We start from the raw sequence: 13,578 nt of genomic DNA, 5'->3' as shown, positions 1-13,578 counted from the left end.
CAGGACAAGTCCAGAAGCTCAGAAGATGAAACCTCTGGTCTCAGTGACCAACCCAGATTGGATCCTAGCAATAAATCAGTTTAATTGGACCTTCATGTATGGACTTGAACTTTCACGCACGAGCAGGAATGGAAGAGCTTGAAGCTCAAAGCTAAGCCTTGGACATTGTCTTGTAATGGGGTCCATATCTACTCACCTTCGGTTTCCTGCCGCCGTTTCTCCAACTCCAGTTCTGCGATTTCGCTCAAGAGGGTAATTCCGTGCAGAAAAGTGTGTTCTGGAGACAGGCTGGAAGAGACTTCTAAGTTCACCACCGCCTCCTGAGGGACACTATCGCTGTTCGTGAGCAAGGAACACGCTTGGGGTAATTCAGCTGCTGCTGCTAAGGCATTCATACCAGCCAAGGGGTCATCAATTTTGATGTCCAGAGATGGGACTGGGCAGGTATATATCTCATTCCTGTAGATGGGGGCTTCTACCATGGGTTCCTCCTCTTCCTGAAGCATGCTGGGAAATTCTCTGTTTGGGGGAGATCTGATATGGGGCATTTCTACAGCCAATGGTGACTTCTCAGGCTGAGGAACCAACCCCATTTCAGACTGCTCAGTATCTCTCTGTAACAAACTCCCACCATAGTCATGAATAGGGCAAGTTTCACTGTCATTGGTCTCTTCTGCTTGGTCTTCCATTTCCACTGAGCAGGACATCCCTGGATAGGCAGCTTGACAATCCTCGAGAACTTCCTCATGGTCTGAACTCCGGAGGGCTTTGCCGTGGTGCAACTGAAGATCACAATCATTGGTGTCCTCAACAGGGAGGGCAACCGAGGTTGCCATATCCAGGGCCTCCATATCCTGTTCGCAGATACCTTCCTCCTGGCTACTGTCCAGCTCCAGCTCCGTTTTTACCCGTTCTTCCAAGGATTCTTCGTCCTCCACGGTCTGGATGGGTTTGACCATTTTGGATGGGGAAAGATGGATGGGCTTCACCTCTGGAGAAAGGGTCAAGCGCTCGGGACTGCTGGTCGGCAGAGGGACAGCGGAGCCCAACTCATCTGCCTCGGATGCGGCGGTTGGCTGGAGAAGGTACGGGTAGTGTCTTCTGAAGGAGTCTGGAAGGGACTGGAAGGGATAGCCAGATGGAATTTCTGCAAGAGGACACAAAAAGATGAAAACCTGGAAGACAAGTCCCATATTTTCTCAAGAGAGTCCCTAACAACAGTGGTCTTCAACCTTTCCAGCTTTGTCGAGTGGAAGGGGGGGAAGAAAGAGGGGATGGTTCTGTGTGAGTGACAGGGGCAAGCACAAGTGTGCAAACTCCATTTGTGCAAGTGGTGGTGCGTCCACCCGCCGCTCACACAAGTGCAGGAGAGAGAGAGAGAGAGAAAGAGAGAGAGAGAAAGAGAAAGGAAGAGAGAGAGAGGAAGAGAGAAAAAGAGAAAGAGGAGAGGAGAGAGAGAAAGAGAGAAAGAGAGAGAGACAGAAAAGAGAGAGAAAAAGAGAGAGAGGAGAGAGAGGAGAGAGAAAGAGAAGTAGCTTTCAGAAAGAGGCAGAATTAGGAAAGGACAAAACAGAAAATTTTAAAAAAAGGAAGTGGATTAAAAAAAAATAGTGGAGCTTTCTACCTGGAAACAACGTCTGGTATGAAGCAGAGGTCTCTTTTTCCAGTTCCAGCTCTTTCTTCTCCATGTTCTCGGTTTCCTCCTCTTCTTTCGGAGGGAGGTTAGGGGCAGGCGGTGGAGAAGCAGGAGGTGGGCTAGATGGATGAGTGATGGGAGTCGTGGGGTAGGAATAGGTTGGCTGGCTTGGTGGTTCCTCCAACTTTTGGATGACCTCAGCTTTGAGCACCGACACGGAGGAGGATCTGGGTGATAGTGGAGGGGGGCTAACCACCTTATTGTAGGACGCAGAAGTGCTTGGAGACAAAACTGGGGGCTTCCGGTGCAGAAGGGTTGAGGCAGAAGTTGGCAAACCTGGTTTGGCATTGTCCAAGTTGCGCTTAGTTATCTTCTCTTCCATCTCTGCCCGCTGTTCGCTGGCTTTTAGCCTCTCCTGTTGAGAGAAAGGAGATCTCAAATAGTCATGGTTCTCCACTGGTGCTAGGTGGACTCCCAAGGGGAGTAAACTAGGTAGGACCCAGCGACAACTGTGCAAAACCTGAAGTTTTCACAGCTTATCAGAACTGATAAATGCCTGTGAACACAGGTGATTTCCTTTCTACAATCATGGGAGCAGACGTTTTGACAGAATGACAGGTTGGGTTGGAGTTTCTCATAGTCAACTTGGTTTTCCACCAACTGTCCTACCTTGTCGTGTATTAAAAAATTGCCTGGTAAAGATCCACACATAACAATGATGTGGAAAGGCCAGCTATAAGGTCCAAAGCCAAGAATGATACATGGTGATTCTCTTCAGCCGAGTTCTTTATTGCTTCACACCTATAGACAGAATCTTGCCAGAACGAAGACTCTACTATCTGCATCTACAATATACTCTGGGAACTATTGAGGAGGGGCTGTCTTCAATCACTTTCACTCACACATGATATCTGAGCTGAGTTGCCTCTTACTCCTCTGGAATGCAGCCCCTCCCTTCTGGGAAACCCCGCCCCCCCCTTACTACATTCCACCACACCAGTCTACTTGGTTTAATTAATGCTAACTAGGATCTAGCCAGGCCTTCTCCATTCATCACATCCGGAGACCTAGTTTCAGAAAGGAGAAACCGATGAGGTTGGTTTTTCCAAAGACAGTTGCAAGAGTTGAAGCCCAAGGATTAGAACCTACCACTAACTGGGCATGCGCAGCCTGTTGCTGCAGGAGGTATAGCTCATGCTGACGAATCAGCTGCTGGTGAGATAAGAGCTGGAGCTGGTGAGCGTGCTGGAGGGAGCCCCTGGTAGGAGAATATATGGCAGGCCAGAGAGGAGGTGCACGGTCCATCAGTTCTGCTGGAATGAAGAGAGAGATTGACCTCAAAACCCAACCTCAATCAAAGCCAGACTTCAAGGACTAAGCCATGTGGATATCCTGGAGATGGGCCCATGTGCCACCAGGTTGACCACATATGAACTTTACCCAAAGCATGTTAGATGCGAACAACCAGGCCCATATGTGTAGAGTTCAAGCTAACTACTTCATTACATTCTGCCTATAATACAAGAATCTCCCGAGGCTGCAAACCTACTCTTGGGAACAATTAGACAAGGCTCCAAGGAACTTAGGCTTGTTCAGTTGTAACCATTTTGTGATTGCACAATGACTCCAGGACAACGCCATGCTTGATCCCTCCTCCCTGCCAGGCTGATATCTGGTGCTTCCCAACAAATATCTCTTGTCAGCCATTCCTGGTGGGCCAGACAAGAGATGACGACGTCAGCTAATTCTACCTTATTAAAAGACTACGTGAACAATAACTTCCACATCTGAAGGTACAATTCTCTTTGGGTACCTACCAAAGTGGGTCAGGTGTTCACTGGGGATCATGACAAGCTGGCCGGATTGAGGATCTCTGGCAAACTGGTATGCAGAGGGGAGCGCTGCCCCCATGCTGGAAGAAAAGCCAGGGGCCATGCCTTGGTGCAAAGAAGGGTGCCCTGCAACGAATACGGGAGCAGAAGAGAAATTCCGTAAAACGAAAAGATCAAAGGTCACATGAAAACCAGGTGAGATGGTGCCCAAACAAAGGTGTTTTAGGATTGTACCGCTGGTCACCCAGGGATGCATAGATATGCATGGATAAATGCCTGTGAAGATTCTCGTCATCCAGATCCTAGTCATCTCAAAGGTGCCTCTCAGCGTTCCAAGTAATGCATCCATGTCAACCCTGAAGTGAACCTGGTTGAAGACATCTTGGAAGGTTTCAGGGTTGCCACAGTTCCTTTCAAAAGCATTTTTTCCCCAAAGAAAAAATGGGTTTTTTTTGTTTCTTCAATAGTTCTTTTTTTCTCCAAGGGAAAAACAAGTCTGTGGCCTTTTGAAAAATCACCTTTGAGGTATGCATGGATAATAGCAACAGCACTTATATACTGCTTCGCAGTTCAAATATCCAAATCTTTATTGCCAGCGCACAACATATGTACAATGAGATTGGTTGAGCTCCCTCAGTGCATTTCCCCCCAACACAATGCAGCTCACTGTGAAGACAGAAAATCCCTAACCCAACAAATCCAATCCATCCACTCTACAGCCCTCTCTAAGCGGTTTACAGAGTCAGCCCTCTTGCCCCCCAACAATCTGGGTCCTCTTTGTACTGACCTCGGAAGGATGGAAGGCTGAGTCAACCTTGAGCCTGGTGAGAGTTGAACTGCCAAATTGGAGGCAGCCGGCAGTCAGCAGAAGTACCCTGCACTACTGCACTCTAACAACTGCACCACCATGATCCTTCCTTCCTTCCTTCCTTCCTTCCTTCCTTCCTTCCTTCCTTCCTTCCTTCCTTCCTTCCTTCCTTCCCTCCCTCCTTCCTTCCTTCCTTTTCCCAACAATCTGGGTCCTCATTTTACCAACCTCAAAAGGATGGATGGCCGAGTCAGCCTTGAGCCTGGTGAGATTTGAACTGCCAAATTGCAGGCAGCCCGGCAGTCAGCAGAAGTAGCCTGCAGTACTGCACTCTAACTACTGCGCCACCCTGGCTCATAATGCAACCAAGCAATTGCTGCATCATTTTTTATTCTAGTCACCTGGGGGTATCTAGAATCAACATAGTGCCCGCTGCGTTAAGCAACAGCATCCAAGCTGAAATAATTCATTTTCTGAGAGCCTAACAACACGCATGAGATTGCTGGACATCATTATACTCGTTGGGAAACCCTGCTATAGAACATGAAATGAATGGGCTTTTTAAAACTTAAAACGCTGCCAAGGGATTTGAAACAGGCCCTTTCGCGAAATTTCATGCCGAAAAGCCTTCAGAACGAAATATTCACACACCCCTGATGGACAGTCTAAACGAGAGGCCAACTCTGCGTTCATTTGATCACCTTACCATAAGGATGACCAGTAAGCCACATGGACGAACTGCTGCTTCTGGGTAACCACGGATGGGTCGCCAGATGTGGTGTGGGGTCACCAGTCCACCGTCCTGAACTGGTCAGGGGTGGTCCCCCAGTCACCATGAGGTTAGAGTTTAAGCCACTGGTAGCACAAGTAGCCGGATGGATCCGAGCAAAATCAGCCAATTCTTTGCTTTCTCTGGGGAAAATAAAGAGATGGGGGGCTTAGGGACGCAAGTCTTGATAGGTTTCAAGCATGGTCCTTCCATTCTTCATCAGGAAGGGGAATGACAACACTTCAATGGCTGGTGGAAGACATTTGTGGAAGAGGTTCAGAGGAGGAGGAGGAGGAGGACGATGAGGTCCTTGATATTCTCTGAACTGTATTGTTTTCTTGTAGATGTTTCATAACTTAACTAGGTAACAGTGTGAGGAGGAGGAGGAGGAGGAGTTGGAGGAGGAAGAGGAGGAGAAGGAGAACTGTGGGATCCTTGATGTTCTCTGAACTGTGTTGTTTTCTTGTAGGTGTTTCATAACTTAACTAGGTAACAGTGTGAGGAGGAGGAGGAAGAGGGGAAGTTGGAGGAGATATCTAGATAACTTCTGAAATTCCTAGGAAGTTTACTCAGCCCCTTCTCAGTTGTCCCTCCATCAGCCAGCAAGAATGTTTTTGTTTAGACTAGATAAGTTAGCTTGTTGAATTTAGCTGCTTTTTTGGCTTGGCAATTCTGTTTTTCTCCCTGCTATTTTTCACAGCGGGTTTTATTTGCTTTCCTTACATTTGTGGCTAAAATGTATTTCCACATTACAGGTGGTTTTGAGAGCTGCCTCTTTCAGACTGCAAAACTGCGGGCAGAAACGGTCTAATTTTAGAGCTAAAGCGGAGCAGGAAAAGTATCGCAAGCATAAAGATATGTCACCTGAGAAGTTTCTCCTGATCTCGTTCCAGACGACTTGCCAGGAGGTGGTTTTCTCGAAGGCGTGGACGGTCATCCCCACAGTCCTCGTCCAACCGTCCGTGTCCTAAGGGGCAACCGAAACAAAGCAAGCTCAGCCTCCTGTAAATATAATCAAACATTGAGAATTCTCCAACCAACGGTTGAAGTTCTAGACATCTCTTCAAGAATTACCAGGATCCCAAGATCCTTGACGGAGAAGCCTGAAGAGACAGTTATAGTATAATGGTTAAGAGGTCAAGTGGAACCAGAAGGATAGGTCAAGTTTCTTGCTTATTCAGGAAGCTTTAGATGCCTACAGATGAATTCCTAGTTCTGCTCCCAAATTACAAGTAGTCCTCAACTTACAACAGTTTATTGTTCAGAATAGGGAGAGGAGAGGAGAGGGGAGAGAGGAGGGAAGGGAAGGGAGAGGGGGAGGGGAGAAGCAGGAAGAGGAGGAGAAGGAGGAGAGGGGAAGGAGGGAGAAGGGGAAAGAGGAGAAGAGAAGGAAGGAGGGGGGAAGGGGGAGGAGGAAGAGGAAGAGGAGAAGGAGAAGGAGGAGAGGGGAAGGAGGGAGAAGGGGAAGGAGGAGAAGAGAAGGAAGAAGGGGGGAAGGGGAAGGAGGAGAAGGAGAAGGAGAAAGAGAAAGAAGAGAGGGGAAGGAGGGAGAAGGGGAAGGAGGGAGACAGGAAAAGAAAAGGAGAAGGAAAAGGAGAGAATAGGGGAGGGGAGCAGAGGGAGGGACTTATAACTGGTTTTCACATTTATGACCATTGCCGCATCCCCATGGTCATGTGATCCAAATTCAGATGTTTGGCAACTGGCTCACATGTATGACGACTGCAGCGTCCTGTGGCCCCCATGATCCCCTTTTTCTAACAAGCAAAGTCAAGAGGGAAGCCAGGTTCACTTAACCGTGATTCTACCTTAACAACTGCGGTGATTCACTCAGCAAACTGTGGGAAGAAAGGTCGCAAAATGGAAGGGGGGGGAGATTCACTTAACCAATGTCTCACTGAGGCACAGAAATTGAGGTCGTAAGTCAAGGACTACCCGTAACCTTCCTTCCTTCCATCACAAATGGTTAGCAGAATTCTTCCCCCCCCCCCCACACACACACACTTTATTTAAGGTCCTGACATTTGGGATTTGTCTGTCTTCCATCTTCTCAGTCGTCCCTGTGGCTAACTTTAAAAACATAAAATAAAACAAGGAGGGGTTTCGAATAATCACAGGCGGATGGTTGTAACTAGGTTTTCTCATAAAAAAGCAACCCTCATTCTTGCAAATGCTTCAGTGGTGGGTTTCGATTTTTTTTTTTTTACTACCGGTTCTGTGGGTGTGGCTTGGTGGGCGTGGCATGGCTTGGTGGGCGTGGCTTGGTGGGCATGGCAGGGGAAGGATACTGCAAAATCCCCATTTCCTCCCGATCAGCTGGGATTCGGGAGGCAGAGAATAGATGGGGACGGGGCCAGTCAGAGATGGTATTTACCGGTTCTCTGAACTACTCAAAATTTCCACGACCGGTTCTCCAGAACTGGTCAGAACCTGCTGAAACCCACCTCTGAAATGCTTGTTTTCAATCACTTTTATTTTCCTTGCATGCTTTCAAACCCCGCTAGCACCCCATGAACAAGGAGGTTCACATTGCATTTTGGGGGTTTGCGCGTATGCCCCCTGCACGCCGTTTTGGGCATGCATGGGGACACAGGGCACATGCACAGGGGAGCATTCCCGTTGCATTTTGGGCAGGGGTGGGTTTACTACCGGTTCTGTGGGCGTGGCTTTTGTGGGCGTGGCTTGATGGTCATGTGACAATTCTTTAGGATTTAGCAGAGGTACTGGTCTACCAGGCTTTTAACTGCTTACAGAGCTGTACCGGTCTACTCATTTGTTTTTGGAGGCACCGGTCTACTCATTTGTTTTTGGAGGCACCGGTCTACTCATTTGTTTTTGGAGGTACCGGTCTACCACCACACTGCCTTTTAACACTGATCAGCTGTAGGGCGGCCCTTTGAAGCCCTGCGGCAAGAGTTTAAACAGTTTTTTTCCTTCTAGCCGATCAGCTGGGACTCAGGAGGCAGCAATAGATTGGGGGTGGGGCCAAATAAAAGGTAAGAATACGCGGGGGGGGCAGAACTGGTTCGGTGATGTCATATCGTCACTGCTACCAGTTCGGCAGAACCGGGAGGAACCCACCACTGATTTTGGGAGTTTGGGCATGTGCGCGTGCATTCGCACACATGCACACTTTGGACACCAAAAAGGTTAACCATCATTGACCTATTCCATATTTCCTTACTGGCCAAAGAATAATGGTGAATCAGCCTTGAACAAGGGGGTCCCATGGCTGTACTAGGGATGTTCTGTACACCCCTTAAAGTCCCAAATGCAACCTACAGACTGCCAATTCACATACACACACACACACACACACACCCAAAAAAAACCCTCAATAGGCAATCTTGTCTTTATAAATTTCCTGACATGACGTACGAAGTCCGCTGAAGCAACATTCATCCCCGTGCAAAATTCAATCGGTTATGCACAGAGCTTGGAGGGAGGGGGCCGAAAGAAATATCTCTGGAGGCCCCGTTTCCTTGGCGACCAAGGCCCCTGTTCAATGTGTGGTTTGGCTCGCCAAATCCTACTAGATTAGCTCCCTTTGCTTCCCTCTCTCTCTCTCTCTCTTAAAAGGGTTTGTACCTACACTTGGCACAGACCAACTCAATATTATTAATTTAAAAAAAGAAAGAGAAAGAGAAAGAAAGGAGGAAGAAAGTCTCTTGGCACGCAAGGACGGGAAAAGGGTGGAGGGGCGAGGGAGAATTGGGGAGGGGGCCGCAAGACGGGCAAAAAAAAAGAGAGAGAGAGAGACCCTTGTGTGCCAATTCTATTGCTTAGCAACCTGACAAAATACAGTCCTTGTTCACAAGCTCTCATTTCTGCTCAGTAAATTGCATTTAACAGGGGGGGGGAGGATGGCTGGGGATGGGAGGGCTGAGGGGGTGGAAGCTTTCAGACCAGCTCAAACAAACACATCCCCTTTGTTGGCTACCAATCCCGGCTCTTGGCTCCAGACGCAAAGAGGCTGTGGGAACCCAGATGGAAAAAATGAAGTCAGGCTGGCCACTGCACACAAAAGGGCTGAAACCGGGAGTCTGGGGTTCCCGGCGGATGGACAGACAGATTGACAGAATCCAGCTCCCTTTTTCTCTGCAGGACCAGCGGGAAAGCATCGGAGCGGGTTTTGGACTGCTGCTGGGTTGCCCCCCCTCAAAACGGAGAGGTGGGCACCGACGGGCAGGCGAGAAAGGGGCACCGATGCACTTGGAAGGATGCACAGCTTGTGAGTTGGCAGGGGGAAAGCGGGGGTCCCCGTTGGCAAAATTTAAGCTGCAACATACACACACATACCAATCCATGGCTCCCAAATTTGCAAATTTCAGCCACGTTCTGCTTCTACGCATCCCTCCCCACCACCTCATTCAAGGGTTTTCTTCTGCAGCCATTTCAAAGCACCATGGGGGGGGGACTTGGGAATATGTTCTTCCTTCCCCCCCCCATCTCAAAATCTGGGGAACGTTTGTCCAGCAGCCGACTGAATTACTCTTACTCTAAGAATAGTGAAGCGAGAGCGAAGGACCATTGTCCCTGACTTCAGAGGAAGCTGTTCCTCGTTGGGTCTCCCCGATGGTGGTCTCACAACAAGACGGACACCATTTTTTATTCCAGTTTGCACACCTACAGGACAGCGTCCGTCCGTAGGAGGGATAGTCAGAAAAGTCAAGAGTGCGGGGAGAGGGTCTCCGTCATGCGATTTAACCTCCGCCCATTTTTTTAAAAAAGATGCCCCTAATCCCTCAAATATCACCACCTTGGCAATTATCCAGAATTGTACATTTTGGTTAATTTTGTCCATCTCCCTTCTGTTCTCTTCCTGGCACCATGCACCAAAGGTAACCCAGTGATTAACCAAATGCATCAATTAGAAAACTCGGAACCTAATTATTGACTTAAGCCTTGGCTTGATTTGCACCACACGCCACGCTGCCACAAATTTGGCAAACGTGTCGAATGCCTCCATCACCACGAGCTGCCAAATCACCAAACATAACCAGGATTAAAACCAAACCAGACTTTAGATGACCTGGTTAAACGTTTGGGAGTTGGTTTTCACGACTTAATGGCACAACTGCAGATGGTTCTCAACTTACAACCATAATTGCCTGACTCAATTGTGGTTGTAAGTCCAGGACATCTTGTACACCCTTTTGAGAAGAAAGCTGGCTGGAGCTGAGATCCTAGAGATAATTCAACAGGGGAACGCAAGGTGGATATGTGAGCGAGAGGAGCAGAATTTAAAATGTGATAAACAAATAAAATACATATTGGTTCCCAAGTTGAATTTGGAACCCTTTTCAAGAGCCACCCTTGGATACAAATATTATTATTTTTCATCCAAGGCTGAAGTTAAGCTTTCTCTGCTATTTCCTCCATTCATCTCATTTTAGGGGATGTGGTGGCTCAGTGGCAAAGACGCCGAGCGTGTCGATCAGAAGGTCGGCAGTTCAGCGGTTCGAATCCCTAGCGCTGCGTAACGGGGTGAGCTCCCATGACTTGTCCCAGCTTCTGCCAACCTAGCAGTTCGAAAGCAGGTAAAAAATGCAAGTAGAAAAATAGGCACCACCTTTGATGGGAAGGGAACAGTGCGCCTTTGGCGTTGAGTCATGCCGGCCACATGACCATGGAATAGTCATCAGACAGTGCTGGCTCTTCGGCTTTGAAACGGAGATGAGCACTGCCCCCTAGAGTCGGGAACAACTAGCACATATGTGCGAGGGGAACCTTTACTTAAATGCCATGTCCAGGGACCCCAATACATCGGCAGCTTTTCTAATAGATTATACCAGATTAAAAACGGGGAATGCTCTCCATAAAACAAAACCATCTTAATTTCCAATAATCTTCTGCTTGCTCTCTCTCTCACACCTCCAATCAGTTTTCACAAAAAATTTAAAAATGGATTTTGAAAATGATTCATTGACCCTTCTAGAAAAAAAAGGCAGGGGAATAACATAAGAGGACTGGTAACTTTTTTGGGGTGGGTGGGTACAGATAATATAATGAGGACCCATCATCTCACCTTCTAACCAATGGATCGATCTATCTGCACCCTCTCTAAAAAGGCCAGCCCCATCTGCCATTTTGTGAGAGCGCCCACGACACACTCTTGAAATGCCAAATCGGTTGAAAAACAGACTGACTACAGTGAAGCAAAAAAAAAAAAAAAAGCAAATTGCAAATAAAATGTGGATGGAAATACACTGCAGACATTAGCAGAACCACACATGACCCGCTGATAAATTTAACTGGGGTGGGGGGGGGAGGAACTTGGATGGCCATTACAGTGACTCACTCTAACAAAATGTTCCCCAAGTTATTCCCACAGAGCTAAGTGGTGTCTGTGCGCTTGATTTATTTATCTTTATCTTGGTGTTTTTTTTTAAAAAGGGGGGGCTTGGCAAATACATACCGAGAGGCCAAGCGTAGAAGTCAAGGCTCAGCAGTCTGAAGTTGCCAGCTACCAAAATGAACACAGAGGGAGAATTCATACCCTAAAACAAGAGGTCTATGGAGATTCTCAATCCATCCAAGGTCAAGCTCTTTTTTCAAGAGGCAACTGGAGCTTCTTGGTTTTTCCTTCAAGACGGTTTGCTTCCCATCCCGAGAAGTTTCTTCAACACAGAGAGCGCTAACGACCAGATGACTGCAAGGAATATAAATCCTTCCATCTTCCACCATTCACTCAGAACTGAAGAAGCTTCTTGGATGAGAAGCGAAATGTTTTTCTGGATGCCCAAAAGGCTTTTGATAACCTAAACTGGCAATTCATGATTAGGCAAATTAGACACAGGAGAAGCGAAATGTCTTCAAGGAAAAATAAAGTTGCCTCTTGCAAAAGCACCTTCAGGACATCTAAGACGAGACCCATGTTCATTCCTTCGCCACTCCTTTTTAGCTGCTCATCTTTCCGTTTCCTCCACCCATGTCCTCCAGAAAGCTCTCTACCACAGTCCCCTGGCGCTATGGGAACTGTAGTCCAAATAACTGGAAGGCTCCAAGACTACGGAGTGCTATAATTTGGGGATTAGGAAAGTCAACCCAACCTTCCTTCGTCTTTAATCAGCAAATTTCACAATTTCAAAGAATGCTCAGCTGAAATCTCAACTGAAGTTGTGCTAAGCGCCTTTGGAGCAGGCTACCACAATCTTAGAAAAGTCCTGCAATTTTCATTTGGCCATCAAATTGTGGCAGAAAAAGAATAGATCGTTCAATGACTTATCTCCACAATCAGTAGTCTTCCCATTTAATTTTATCTAACCAGACCTGATCTGGAGCTTAATTTTGGCTTTCCAAGATCACCCTGAAAACCAACAGAAAGATCTACTCGATTTCACACCAGGGATAATCCAGAACCACGAGGTTCTCCATCACGAACAGCTGCCCATCTCCACCTCACTCAATTCTCCTCGTTCAAATGGCCATTTCTCCCTCTTTTTTTTGCATTTAATCACATCCCGAATTTTAATTATAACGTGTCCGTCGTATGCAGCTACACCCGTCTCCCCCTTGCAATCATTCATGCCACACAAAATGCTGGGCTGTGGCTCAAAACGCTGACGTTGGGTGTTGTTTTGTTTTGTTTTTAAAAAGCTTAGATTCTCTTTCAAATCAAAAGCAGCTTAGTTAGAAAGGAGCCCTTGGCATCTTGCATAAACAAACCTGAGAATGAAATGCCAGTGATTTACTTTGGTCTGTGAAGGTCTGTCACATACATCCAAGCTCAAAAACGTTCAGCCGACCAACATTTATCCCTAAAAGCAGCAGAGAAGAAACCGTCTACCATTTTTTAAAAATCTCTTCCTTCCTCATTCATTTTTCCCCCACTTCTGGTCAACTGTAAATCCTACAGACCGAATCATTTCTCCCACCCCACCCCACCCCACCCCGTTTCCATTGATTTTAAGCCATTTTAGCAAAAGCGTGGTATAACAGTGCTTTTTTTAAAAAATAAAATGAACAATAAAATGTGCCCGACAGTGACCGCCAGCTTGGAGTAGATCGAAGAAATCCACACTCAAAATGAACATTGCTCAGTGGTGTCCTCCATAAACACCAGACTACAATTCTCCACTAAGATTCAAGAAGGTTATTCTTCATCTATTTGATGTCTTTGCATATTGGGGCTGTTTTTTTAATACCGTGCATTAATTTTGTGCACAAAACACAGCAGTGCAACAGTGACACCCTATGGCATAGCCAATGCATTTCCTCATAGACGTGGTTCCTTCGGGGGGGGGGAAATGGAAGCTTGCATAAAAGCATGAAGCTCCTTCAACCTTACCAACATTGTTGACCCTGAAATCTGGTGGCAAACAGATATGCAACCACGTCCTTCCTTTGACCATGAAAACAAGGCTAGAATTCACTAAGCACAAAGTTCTTCTGTGAATGAAGGCAAATCTACGTGTCCCAAGATAATGTTACAGGATCCAATCCAAGTCGGTCACTGGTGTTCTGGCCCGTCAGCGGCCAGTGGATCTGGCAGAAGATTCGGACAGTGAGGAAGTTGGGGAGGAACATGGGC

General features: G+C 47.2%; 1 protein-coding gene across 1 annotated transcript in view; it reads right to left on the bottom strand.

The window, feature by feature from the left end:
* Positions 1-13,578, bottom strand: part of TNRC18 (trinucleotide repeat containing 18) — a 77,668-nt gene that overhangs the window by 33,132 nt on the left and 30,958 nt on the right. Inside the window, exons 5-10 of the mRNA XM_070955269.1 lie at positions 5,910-6,012; positions 4,983-5,188; positions 3,454-3,594; positions 2,786-2,949; positions 1,625-2,051; positions 197-1,147 (exon numbers count right to left, since the gene is read on the bottom strand). Of these exons, the coding sequence (XP_070811370.1) occupies positions 197-1,147; positions 1,625-2,051; positions 2,786-2,949; positions 3,454-3,594; positions 4,983-5,188; positions 5,910-6,012 (1,992 nt within the window). The remainder of the gene's footprint in view (positions 1-196; positions 1,148-1,624; positions 2,052-2,785; positions 2,950-3,453; positions 3,595-4,982; positions 5,189-5,909; positions 6,013-13,578) is intronic.

The sequence above is a fragment of the Pituophis catenifer genome, unplaced genomic scaffold, assembly GCF_029215685.1.
Source record: "Pituophis catenifer annectens isolate HBS135680 unplaced genomic scaffold, rPitCat1.0.hap2 SCAF_16, whole genome shotgun sequence".
NCBI classification, from domain to species: Eukaryota; Metazoa; Chordata; class Lepidosauria; order Squamata; family Colubridae; genus Pituophis; species Pituophis catenifer.
This window is presented reverse-complemented; position numbering and strand designations above follow the sequence as displayed.